This window comes from Saccostrea cucullata, unplaced genomic scaffold (assembly GCF_032062105.1).
Source record: "Saccostrea cucullata isolate Sc308-1 unplaced genomic scaffold, CSIRO_AGI_Scuc_v1 ctg497, whole genome shotgun sequence".
Taxonomy (NCBI): Eukaryota; Metazoa; Mollusca; class Bivalvia; order Ostreida; family Ostreidae; genus Saccostrea; species Saccostrea cuccullata.
This window is the reverse complement of record NW_026927325.1, coordinates 288,360-301,954: the sequence shown is the minus strand read 5'-3', so window position 1 is coordinate 301,954 and position 13,595 is coordinate 288,360. Positions and strand designations below refer to the sequence as shown.

The 13,595-nt window shown below is 37.3% G+C and overlaps 1 protein-coding gene across 1 annotated transcript; it reads left to right on the top strand.

Moving 5' to 3' along the window:
* Positions 1–326: 326 nt before the first annotated feature.
* LOC134274065 (biorientation of chromosomes in cell division protein 1-like 1) lies at positions 327–5,611 on the top strand. Its single transcript, XM_062756303.1, has 5 exons — positions 327–466; positions 861–939; positions 1,121–5,023; positions 5,245–5,382; positions 5,509–5,611. Exons 1-5 carry the CDS (start codon positions 327–329, stop codon positions 5,530–5,532), a joined length of 4,284 nt encoding a protein of 1,427 aa, XP_062612287.1. The 3' UTR covers positions 5,533–5,611.
* The last annotated feature ends 7,984 nt before the right edge of the window (positions 5,612–13,595 follow it).

Below are 13,595 nucleotides of genomic sequence, written 5' to 3'. Positions count from 1 at the left end.
TCCAAAGACCCCAACCCAGGCTTATCCCTGGCTGGTCTTTCACCTGTCAATTCCAGGGCATGGCTCCAAATGTAACGGGAGAGGAGAAAATGCAGCGGACCAGACCGGGATTCGAACCCGGGCCTGGTCCGCTGCATTTTCTCCTCTCCCGTTACAATTTATTAATCCCGTGTAGATGAACCGATACTTAGTATTCATTCTTTACTTTTCAGAGAACAAAGCTTCAGATTTTAAAGTTTGATTATTCATGGGCAGAGAGAGTTGAGGAAGAGGAAAGAAGAACTGAGGTATTTTAGTTCATTCAAATTTATTCAATGGGGATTTCGATGATAAATACCACTGTTTGCCTTTGGGTAATTTTGCCTTTGTTTTATTTACAGGTAGCTAATACTGTGGGACAGAGAACAGGAAAGGAGAGAAACAGACTTGGGCCGACTCACAGAAGAAAACAGAAAGACAACTTCAGGTACTGATTCAATTTTATTGTAGCGGTCTTTTAATTTCAGTTACATTAGAATTTTTTTTTTGTACTATAAATAATTTATAGCTCTGTACTTGGATTAAACAAAAATCTGACTGAAGATAATTAATTAAATTTAAAATAAACAATTTTAACAAAATCTTTTCTTTTTAATTTGAATTTCTGGCACCACAATTTGTTTATACAGTGGCTTCCACTTAATCGGATAGCAGTTCATATATTGCATTATTCTATGGACTTGAAAATATAATAATAAAAACACGATTGCAAAAAAATGTTTACAATATTGATCAATTTCACGCTGTCCTTCATTAAATACATAAATGTAACTTAAGTTTCAGTGTCTAGTGCAGTACAAAAACCTCTTTTCATTTTTTAGGGAAAAGAGATATGATGCAAAGAAGCTGCCAAACACTTCAGTAAAAAGACAAAACTATTCTAGAAGAAAAAAACAAGAGGTAAAGTGTTCATTCTTACATACAGATACCAGTATATGTATAAATGCATAAATGTACGTTATACATGTTTATATTAATTTATCAAAGACATTTTTTCCTTCTTGAATTTCTTTTAACTGATTATTTTCTTGCATTCAGTAAAACAAGACAATAAAATTACATCTCTATACCTATATTTTAGATCTTCAAACCACCTTCAACAGAACAAAGAAACAATATGAATGAATATAACAAGAGAGATTTTCCTAAAGAGGGCCTACAAATTACAAACGCTGGTCTAACAGAAAAGCAGTCTCCCACTGAAAGGATAAAGATAGCAGAGCTGAGAAAAGCAGATAAACAAGTAATCTCATCAGAAAAGAAGTCAGCCCAGCTTATCGTAGAGGAAAAGGCAGCCCAGCTTATCACAGATGAAAAGTCAGCCCAACTTATCACAGATGATAAGAAGGCAGCCAAGGTTATCACAGAGGAAAAGAAGGCAGCTGAGCTTATCACAGAGGAAAAGTCAGCCAAGCTTATCACAGAGGAAAAGTCAGCCCAGCTTATCACAGAGGAAAAATCAGCCCAGGTTATCACAGAGGAGAAGTCAGCCAAGCTTATCACAGAGAAGTCGGCCCAGCTTATCACAGAGGAAAAGTCAGCTGAGCTTATCACAGAGGAAAGGTCAGCTGAGCTTATCACAGAAGAAAAGAAGGCCAAACTTATCACTGAGGAAAAGTCAGCCGAGCTTATCACAGAAGAAAAGTCAGCCAAGTTTATCACAGAGGAAAAGTCAGCCAAGATTATCACAGAGGAAAAAACAGCCGAGCTTATCACAGAGGAAAAGTCAGCCAAGCTTATCACAAAGGAAAAGTCAGCCGAGCTTATCACTGAGGAAAAGTCAGCCCAGCTTATCCCAGAGGAAAGGTTCGCCAAGCTTATCACTGAGGAAAAGTCAGCCACGGTTAACAAAGAGGAAAAATCAGCCAAGCTTATCACAGAGGAAAAGTCAGCTCAGGTTAACATGGAGGAAAAGTCAGCACAGCTTATCACAGAGGAAAAGTCAGTTGAGCTTATCACAGAGAAAAAGTCAGCCAAGCTTATTCCAGAGGAAAAGTCAGCCAATCTTATAACTGAGGAAAAATCAGCCCAGGTTAACAGAGAAGAAAAGTCAGCCGAGCTTATAACAGAGGAAAAGTCAGCCAATCTTATCACAGAGGAAAAGTCAGCTCAATTTATCCCAGAGGAAAAGTCAGCCCAGGTATTCAAAGAGAAAAAGCCAGCACAGCTTATCACAGAGGAAAAGTCAGCTGAGCTTATCACAGAGAAAAAGTCAGCCAAGCTTATCACAGATGAAAAGTCAGCTGTGCTTATCACAGATGAAAATTCAGCCCAGCTTATCACAGAGGAAAAATCAGCCCAGCTTATCACAGAGGAAAAATCAGCCCCGCTTTTCCCAGAAGAAAAGTCAGCCAAGCTTATCAAAGAGGAAAAGTCAGCCAAGCTTATTAAAGAGGAAAAATCAGCCGAGCTTATCACAGAGGAAAAGTCAGCCAAGCTTATCACTGAGGGGAAGTCAGCCAAGTTTATCATAGAGGAAAAGTCAGCCAAGCTTATCACAAAGGAAAAGTCAGCCGAGCTTATCACAAAGGAAAAGTCATCCGAGCTTATCACAGAGGAAAAGTCAGCTGAGCTTATCACAGAGGAAAAAACAGCTGAGCTTATCACAGAGGAAAAGTCAGCAGAGCTTATCACTGAGGAAAAGTCAGTCCAGCTTATCACTGAGGAAAAATCAGCCCAGGTAATCACAGAGGAAAAGTCAGCCGGGCTTATAACAGAGGAAAAGTCAGCCAAGCTTCTAACAGAGGAAAAGTCAGCCGAGCTTATCTCAGAGAAAGAGTCAGCCCAGCTTATCAAAGGGGAAAAGTCAGCTGAGCTTATCACAGAGAAAAAGTCAGCCAAGCTTATCACAGAGGAAAAGTCAGCTGGGCTTATCACAGAGGAAAAGTCAGCCCAGCTTATCACAGAGGAAAAATCAGCCCAGCTTATCACAGAGGAAAAATCAGCCCCACTTATCCCAGAGGAAAAGTCAGCCAAGCTTATCAAAGAGGAAAAGTCAGCCAAGCTTATCAAAGAGGAAAAATCAGCCAAGCTTATCACAGAGGAAAAGTCAGCTGAGCTTATCACAGAGAAAAAGTCAGCCAAGCTTATCACTGAGGAAAAGTCAGCTCAGGTTAACATAGAGGAAAAGTCAGCTGAGCTTCTAACAGAGGAAAAGTCGGCCCAGCTTATCAAAGAGGAAAAGTCAGCCCAGCTTATCCCAGAGGAAAAGCCAGCCAAGCTTATCCCAGAGGAAAAGTCAACCAAGCTTATCAAAGAGGAAAAGTCAGCCAAGCTTATCAAAGAGGAAAAATCTGCCAAGCTTATCACAGAGGAAAAGTCAGCTGAGCTTATCACAGAGAAAAAGTCAGCCAAGCTTATCACTGAGGAAAAGTCAGCTCAGGTTAACATAGAGGAAAAGTCAGCTGAGCTTCTAACAGAGGAAAAGTCGGCCCAGCTTATCAAAGAGGAAAAGTCAGCCCAGCTTATCCCAGAGGAAAAGCCAGTCAAGCTTATCACGAAGGAAAAATCAGCTGAGCTTATCAAAGAGGAAAAGTCAGCCAAGCTTATCACAGAGGAAAAGTCGGCCGAGCTTATCACAGAGGAAAAGTCAGCCCAGGTTATCACAGAGGTAAAGTCAGCCAAGCTTATCACAAAGGAAAAGTCAGCCGAGCTTATCACAAAGGAAAAGTCACCCGAGCTTATCACAGAGGAAAAGTCAGCTGAGCTTATCACAGAGGAAAAAACAGCTGAGCTTATCACAGAGGAAAAGTCAGCCCAGCTTATCACTGAGGAAAAGTCAGCCCAGCTTATCCCAGAGGAAAGGTCCACCAAGCTTATCACAGAGGAAAAGTCAGCCAAGGTTAACATAGAGGAAAAGTCAGCCAAGCTTCTCACAGAGGAAAAGTCAGCCCAGGTTAACACAGAGGAAAAGTCAGCAAAGCTTATCACAGAGGAAAAGTCAGCTGAGCTTATCACTGAGGAAAGGACAGCCCAGCTTATTCCAGAGGAAAAGTCAGCCAATCTTATCACTGAGGAAAAATCAGCCCAGGTTATCACAGAGGAAAAGTCAGTCGGGCTTATAACAGAGGAAAAGTCAGCCAATCTTATCACTGAGGATAAGTCAGCCAAGCTTCTGACAGAGGAAAGGTCAGCCGAGCTTATCTCAGAGAAAGAGTCAGCCCAGCTTATCAAAGAGGAAAAGTCAGCTGAGCTTATCACAGAGAAAAAGTCAGCCAAGCTTATCACAGAGAAAAAGTCAGCTGGGCTTATCACTGAGGAAAAGTCAGCCCAGCTTATCACAGAGGAAAAATCAGCCCAGCTTATCACAGAGGAAAAATCAGCCCCGCTTATCCCAGAGGAAAAGTCAGCCAAGCTTATCAAAGAGGAAAAGTCAGCAAAGCTTATTAAAGAGGAAAAATCAGCCAAGCTTATCACAGAGGAAAAGTCAGCTGAGCTTATCACAGAGAAAAAGTCAGCCAAGCTTATCACTGAGGAAAAGTCAGCCCAGGTTAACAGAGAGGAAAAGTCAGCTGAGTTTCTCACAGAGGAAAAGTCGGCCCAGCTTATCAAAGAGGAAAAATCAGCCCAGCTTATCCCAGAGGAAAAGCCAGCCAAGCTTATCATGAAGGAAAAATCAGCTGAGCTTATCAAAGAGGAAAAGTCAGCCAAGCTTATCAAAGAGGAAAAGTCGGCCGAGCTTATCACAGAGGAAAAGTCAGCCCAGGTTATCACAGAGGTAAAGTCAGCCAAGCTTATCACAGAGGAAAAGTCAGCTGAGCTTATCACAGAGAAAAAGTCAGCCCAGGTTATCACAGAGGAAAAGTCAGCCCAGCTTATCACAGAGGAAAAGTCAGCTGAGCGTATCACAGAGGAAAAGTCAGCCCAGCTTATCACAGAGAAAAAGAAATCACCAAACCTTGGATTATCAACAGATCCAGAATGTCTAGAGGTGTCAAGGAATCAAGATACTCCAATCATTACAGAGAAATCATTATTGAATGAGGTATTACATAAAAATTTTCAAAATTTATATAGTTATTTCTTTAATCTATAAATTCAAGCAGAAGGAAATTTTAAGATGTGCCTCTCTAAATTGAATATTTCTTTGCTATCTTTTCCCAGATTTTTTAAAATACAAGTATATTTGTTGTGTGAAATCCTTACACCATATGTACATGTGTATGTAATAACAATGTGCCAATTCTACATTTCTACATTTCCCAGCTTTTGAAGGAGGACATTGCTGATGAACACATTAACAATGATAATGAACATGAAGATGATTACGATGATGATGATGATGATGATGATGGCCTGTTTGGTCCTAGAAAGCTATTCTTCTTTGGTGTTGACTATTTTAAGGTAAAATTTATGCTCAACGACCTTAAAACCAAATGTTATGTTTATTTTGCTTGTGGATCAAATTATTTAATCTTCATGGGTTATTTTTTATCTTAACTTAGTGTACATGTATTAAATTTGTTTTAGGGTGCTAAAAAATCCATTTGGTGAAAACAAACAAAAGCTTGATGGAAGGACAGAGGAATAGTTTGGAGGAAAACTGAAAAAATTGTTATATAAATGTAATAAATGTCAGTTATTTACAGAATCAAGTGTTAATTATTTATAATTTCATATAATCAAATTAAGGTACAGAGGTGTATTTAGTATGTAGTTCAACAACAGTTACATGTGTACAGTGTATATGTAGAAAAACTCGGAATGAACATGACCATCATGTTTGAAAAGAGATACAATTAAGAATGCGACTGATGAATGAAGTGACAAAGCCTTAAGAACTGAGGGTGATTTATTTTGTTCTTAATTGTCAAGGAATTTTTGCTTGGTAGCCCCGTTCACTTAAAAATGTTTGATTGCGCAAAAAAAAGAAGAAATACTATAGTAAAATGAAATTGTTTCCTGCCGGACTATCAGCTTAATAAAAATCATTCAAAAGTGAGTTAACTCTAAACTTGAACAAATTTGAATCTACGAGACATTAGCCAAGAATGCTTTTATGTTATTAATATCTGTTAATGTTCTTTTTCCCCATGTTTTCCTAAAATTTTGGTCGCTTATTGTAGCCCCACCCTACCCTTAGGGATCATTATATGAACAATATCCACTTTATATCAGGAAGCTTTCACATAAGTTTTATCATTTATTTATAGCTGCGAAGGTTTTTTTAATGATCCCACCCAATATTTACTTCATTCTCAAGAGGGTATACGATCTTCATTTGAACAAATTTGAATCCTCTTTACCCATGAATACTCTCTGTCAAGTTTCGATGAAGCCTGAAGAATATGAAAATGAGAAAAGTTTACGATGATAACAACAAACAACGGATAAAGTTTAGGTTAGAAAACTCACGTAAGACTTAGGTTCAGGTGAGCCAAAATATGTTATAAAATATTGTCAGATAAATAAAATAAAGTCGGTGTGTATGATACAGTTAATATTGCTTTCTGGATATTTAACTCAACCAAAAAAATTAAGAAATCTCTCTACCAACGCTAAAAGACGTATTTCCTTTCATCCCAAATCTGTTTCACCTTTTTTCAAAATTATCAAAGAAATTCAAAATTATCATGTAAATTACAATATATGAAAAGTAGTGATACACAAGGAAGTTCTTGTACATGTGCAAAGAGATTTGTGATCAATTTAGCATTGTCAATCATTTGGAAAACGATGACAACTTGCGAATTATAAGTAAAGAAGATGTCCATGGGCCACAATGTTCGCCTTAGTTACTTTGGCCCTGTTGTTCTTCACCAGACCCCGGGCCCCCCTTTATGGCCCCGCACTACCCCATGATATCAACACTTATTTAGGAACTACACGGCCCAAGGATACTTCTACAGGTTTCATCTTATATGGCCCGTGCAGTTGTTCTTGTTAAGTATATTCCCATATCGTATTTCATTGTAAAACTAAGTTCTTGTTTTGGGCCGCAGTCTATCCCTTAGGGAATGAGTTCAACAATTTAGAATTTATACTACCCCAGGATTCTTCTGCATAAGTTTCATCTTTTCTTGCCAAGTGGTTCCTAAGAAGATTTTAAGATTTCTACTATATATTTCATTGTGAAACGTTTACTCCCTATTGTGTCCCCATGGTAGCACTGCAGACCATGAATAGACCGATTTAGAATCTATACTTCCTCGGGAAGCTTTCACATATTAACGTTTCATCTTTTCTTACCCGTTGGTTCTATAAAGGAATTTTTTTTAATGACACCGCCCTATTTTTGCATTTTCTTGATTACATATACCCTGGGAAGAGGGCTTAGTCCTTTAATATAAAATTAGAAATTTCCTTTACCCAGGGATTCTTGGTACCAGTTTTGGTTAAAATTGACCCATGCAGTGATTCTTGAGAGAAAGTTGAAAATATGAAAAGTTTACAGGTGGACAGACAGACAGACGAACGGCGGACCCCGGGTGATCAGAAAAACTCATTTGAGCTTAAAAATGATATACAATGCATAATCAACAGATCTTTACGCACAACAAGTACACAGTAAAGCAAAACCAACAACTGCGTACATAACAAACATATTTATATGAATGTGAATGCAAAGCGAACGATCATCTTTGCAGAACAAACGTACATAAAAACACCACAAACGAAAAAAACTTAACAAACGGGCAAGCGGTAAATCTAGTCTTTACGATACAATTAGGATGTGATTTACAAGTCCTTTTTTGTCCTCCGTTTCGTGAAAGTGAGGGGACATTAAATCTCATTCGTCTGTCAGTCTGTTAGTCTTCTGCCAGGTCTATCCGTCTGACACAAAAACTTATACCTTGGGCATATCTTTTGAATGGGAAGAGATATGACTTTCATGTTACACATGTGTTTTCTACTCGTGACAAGACCTTTCTAAATACACTACAATTTTTCATCCCCTTGCCTTGATCTTGACATTTGACCTATTACCAATGAAAGTCCTTTCTTAACTATGAATTTTGACCTCTGGACCTTGAAGTTAAACATACTTTTCAGAAATGTTCCTAATGACTTTTGATTTAGAAGGGATAGGGCTTTCATATTTGTTTGACATGTGCATTACCTGTGGCAAGATATTTCCGAGCATGCTATGATTTCTGACTTCTTGACCTTCATGTTTGACCTATTTTTTTTCCACCCCCCCCCCTCCAAAAAAAAACTTTGGTGATAACTCTTGAATGGCAAATGAAAGGGCGTTCATCATATTTGACACAATATAAATAATGACATATTACCCACAAAGACACTGAAAGCGGGGGACCACAATTCTTTGAATTTGCTTGTTACCGTAGGTTCCATTTAAGGTCTTGGTTAAAAAGTCAAAAATTAAAATTGTAAAGGATCTTTTCACAGGGAAAACGACAATACATGAGAAATAAGATAACTGTAGCACCAATGGTCCAAGAAGTATGTCTAGGTAAACTAGGGCTAATTGTAACGGGGACCGTTACAGATGTTCCCCAAACGCTCCCCAACTCCCTTTTGGTGCCATATTTCCTTAAGCTCTATTAAATAAGACATACTTTGTGCAATTTAGACTTAAACAACGTTTTCCCAGAAGACTACAAAATATATTTAAATTTTTGCATTACATGCGAGCTCATGTGAATGCATGTGGGTAATGATCATATCATCTTTTCTACACTATGTATATATATTCAAATAGACTTAATATCACAGCATTAAATCCAGAAGTATTAAAAAAGTCACTTATTCAAGCATTATTTAAATTTTACTCATTTCACGTACACGCACGTGCAAGCATGTGCATGATGACCATACCTTTTTGTAGGGGTCCATTATGTCTATCAATATTCTAAAAACCATCCTATTTCGTTGAAAACCAATGGAGTTATAACCATTTAAAGTTAAGCCAATCAGATTTCAGCGCACGTGCATGCGTGTGATTTAATGACAATTGTTATATATCATATTGTAGGACATCCTATTGTATGCTTATGTTTTAAATTTCGTAGCATTTCGTCAAAAAACGGAAAAGATATTGATATTTTTGTTTCAGCCAATCTGAGTGAAGAACACGTGCACGCACGTGCATGACGACCATACCATCTTGTTGGAGTCTATCATGTCTTTCTATGTTCTAAATCCCATCCTGTTTGGTTGAAAAACAAGGGAGTTATAGCCATTTAAAGTTTAAGCCAATCAGATTGCAGCGCACGTGCATGCGCATGTTTTCACGACAACTGTTATATATCATATTGTAGGACATCCTAATGCATGACTATGTTTAAAATTTCAAAGCATTTCGTCAAAAATTAAAAATGATATTGCGATTTTTGTTTCAGCCAACCACAGCAAGGCACACCTGCATGCACGTGCATGAGGGCCATACCTCCTTGTAGGAGTCCATTATGTCTGTCTATGTTCTAAATCCCATAATGTTTGGTTGAAAAACAAGAGAGTTATAGCCATTTCAAGTTTAAGCCAATCAGATTGCAGCGCACGTGCATGCACGTGTTTACATCAAAATTGTTATATATCTTATTGTAGGACATACTAAAGTATACCTATATTTCAAATTTCATAGCATTTCGTCAAAAAACAGAAAATATATTGAGATTTTTGTTTCAGCCAATCAGAGCGAAGCGCACGTGCATGCGCATGAGTTCGTGCTAATTTGACAGTGTCACATTATCTACAGTATTAATATATCTTTATATAATGAGTTTCAAATCATTTCATTGAAAAATGTAAAAGTAATATCTATATTAATTATATCAGTCAATTCACTCATTTCACGCGCACGCACGTGCATGCGTATGCGCGCAAAATGACCTTCGTTCAGCACATCTACACAACACACCTATTAACCCTAAAAAGGTTTTAACTTAGTTTGGTGAACAGTTTCTGAGAACACTTCCGGACAAAAAAGTACCGGAGAAGAAACTAGGGCTAATTGTAACGGGGACCGTTACAGATGTTCCCCAAACGCTCCCCAACTCCCTTTTGGTGCCATATTCCCTGTAAGCTCTATTAAATAAGACATACTTTATGCAATTTAGACTTAAACAACGTTTTCCAAGAAGAATACAAAATATATTTAAATCTTAGCATTGCACACGTGCTCATGTGAATGTATGTGCGTAATGACCATTTCATCTTGTGTACAATATCTATATATTTTAATATACTTAATATCAAAGCATTTAATCCAGAAGTATTAAAAAAATACACTCATTTAAGCGTACTTTTAATTTTACTCATTTCACGTGCACGTACGTGCAAGCATGTGCATGATGACCATACCTTCTTGTAGGAGTTCATTTTGTCTATCTATATTCTAAATCCCATCCTGTTTGGTAGAAAAACAAGGGAGTTATAACCATTTAAAGTTTAAGCCAGTCAGATTGCTGCGCACGTGCATGCGCGTGTTTTCATGATAATTGTTATATATCCTATTGTAGGACATCCTAAAGTATGCCTATGTTTTAAATTTCATCGCATTTCGTCAAAAAACAGAAAAGATACTGAGATTTTTGTTTCAGCCAATCAGAGCAAAGCGCACGTGCATGCATGTGCATGATGACCATACCTTCTTGTAGGAGTTCATTAAGTCTGTCTATATTCTAAATCCCATCCTGTTTGGTTGAAAAACAAGGTAGTAATAGCCATTTAAAGTTTTAGCCAATCAGATTGCAGCGCACGTGCATGCGCGTGTTTTCATGACAACTGTTATAACTATATCATATTGTAAGACTTACTAAAGTATGCCGATGTTTTAAATTTCATAGCATTTGGTCAAAAAACAGAAAAGATATTGAGATTTTTGTTTCAGCCAATCGGCGAGAAGCGCACGTGCATGCGCGTGAGTTCGTGCTAATTTGACAGTGTCACGTTATCTACACTATCAAGATATCTTTATATAATGAGTTTCAAATCATTTCATTAAAAAATGTAAAAGTTATAGCTATATTAAGTATATCAGTCATTTCACTCTTATCACGCGCGCGCACGTGCATGCGTATGCGCGCAAAATGACCTTCGTTCCGCACACCTACACTACACACCTATTAACCCTAAAAAGGTTTTAGCTCAGTTGGGTGAACAGTTTCTGAGAACACTCGCGGACAAAAAAGTACCGGAGAACAAAGAAGAAAAAAAAGAATAATAACTAGAAAGTCTGCTATTGCAAGCAATAGCATATGTCGCCCCGTACTGGACAAGACTTTCATTTTTATCATCACTAAAACAATGGTCCATAAGCTAAGCTTGGACAACCATCGAGTTGTATCAGTCCTTTCCGTTGGAAACGGAAGACCTTAATTGGGTACATCCCATTTTATTTTTAGAATCGGTAGGAGAAGAAAGTAGTGCATGAAAAAATTACAAGTTCCTAAATTTGCAGACTTGCATAAAAGAAATTGGGCAGAGGTACTGAACTGAGCCTCTTACTTGTTAATTGGCAGTATCTTTCCTACCAATAAAGCTTGGCAAATGTATTTTTTTAAAAAGATCAGCCGAATTATTTTGTGTATTATAACGCCAGTGAGAACTCTGAAATTTCAATTTCATTTTTAGAGGTTCTGCCGGAAAACGAATCTGACATGCCACCTTCAGTTCAAGCATTTCTTCATTGTACAGGGCTGATGTTTCTTTTGAGATGATAAATCATGTGTAAACTTTCTCAGTTTAGTGGAATCTTGAACATTTTCGGCGAGATGAATGTTTTGTTTACAGTAGTGATCAAGGCTTAGCACACCTATAGGAGCGGATCCTAGGATTTATGAATGAATAAAAACTATGAAAATAACGTACCAATTTTCTAATTTATACTTGCACTATCTAATGAAATTAAAAATATACAAGTAATAGATATACAAAAAAAATGTGAAATGCTAATAAATGCAGTTGACAGTCGTTTTTTTATATAGATAAAATAAAATAATTATAACATCTAGAGACAACATGGACAAGACAGAAGAAGAATGAAGGTTGGCAAACTATGAAATCACATCAGGAGAACTGAATTTTATGAATGAAACTTTTGAAACGTCACTTGTAAGTTGTATATGTTAGATATGTGTATTCTAACTGGCAGTTCGCTTCAAAGGGGGGGGGGTCGTCTTGAACATAGTACTTTACGTTTGAACGGTAAGGGCTAGAGCATTCGTATTTCAAATATGTAATCCTTGTGAAAAGAACTTTTATTGGACACGAAGAACTTTGACCCTTTGACCTAGACCTTGGAGAACACATGTGTGCATCTTAACCTTTTTTTCTGTTTCGTTTCTATGACAACTGTGAGCGACTCATTACAATTATTTTAAAAGTAAAAATCACTTTGACACATTGCAAGGAATTAACATTGAAAGTTTCAAAACGATTGCTTGAGTAGTTATGGAGAAAATCGAAATTAAAGAATTTTAACATTCCCCTGGTTTCCATGGCAATAATCGATTATTTGAAAATTTTAAATGCGAGATGCACAACTACAGATACTAATCATTAAAATAAAAAGAGTTTCATGACGAACGTCTAAGGGACCAGAGAGAACACTCTCGGACAAAATTCGTCGCTTTTTACAGGTTTCCATGGCAACGGTAGACATGTTGGAACTGAACGACCTCACTGCACAACTACAACCAGTGATCGTCCTTTGAGGAAAGTTTCAGGAAGATTGCCCCAGCCATCTCCGAGAAACAGCCTGGATAATAAAAACATGCGTACAATATCAATATGTCGTCCCCGACTTCGTTCGGGGCGACATAATAATAATAATAATAATAATAAGAAACCGAGTAAAAACAATATGTTCCCAAACTCCGTTTGGGGAACATAATAAGAAGAAAAAAGAATAATAATAATAAGAAACAGAGTAAAAACAATATGTTCCCAAACTCCGTTTGGGGAACATAATTACGTAAAAGAAGGTCAAAGTCTACGGTCAAGGTCAAAGGGTCAAAACTGCTGGTAACCCGGCAAGGGATGCTCTTGTCATAAAAAAGTCACGATCAGTAACTGTTCGAAAGTTTTGACCAAGATCAGATTTTTTCTTCAAAAAGTTGGTCAAACTCCGCGGTAAATGTCAAAAGCTCAAAAATATGTTCGTCGGGGGGAAATCAAGCCGTGTAAAGTATAAAAAGCCGTAGCATCAGGCAACCACCCAAAAGTTATGGTCAAAGTTGATTTAGTTTAATAAAAATACTGCGAAACTGTGTCAAACTGTAATTTGAAGGAAAAGAGGTTAAATATACTCAAAAGAAAGGTCTTATTACAAAAAGCACAATGTATTTCTGTGAAATATAAAAGTCGTAGCTCCTATCAATCAAAAATTGTTCAGGCTTTTGTGGACAAATAGACTGCTAGAAGTGCAGGTTAAAAAATACGTATGCCCCTGAATCTTCGATTACGGGGGCATGATAAAAATATGCTCTAAATATATTTTAAAAATGTAATTTATTAAAACATAGATTGGTAGGTATCCGATATTTAACAGTTCTGACTTTAACTGTTTATAAATGCCTCTTTGGCCATATTGCAAAAAAAGGTAAGGAGTTGTCTCTCTTTAAAGAACTCTTCTGTGATTTACCATTTGTAAA

Coding starts and splice junctions, on each gene's coding strand:
- LOC134274065 (XM_062756303.1), top strand. CDS start 327: ATGATAAATACCACTGTTTGCCTTTGGGTAATTTTGCCTTTGTTTTAT. Junction 940..1,120: donor CTAGAAGAAAAAAACAAGAG/GTAAAGTGTTCA, acceptor CCTATATTTTAG/ATCTTCAAACCACCTTCAAC. Junction 5,024..5,244: donor AGAAATCATTATTGAATGAG/GTATTACATAAA, acceptor TACATTTCCCAG/CTTTTGAAGGAGGACATTGC.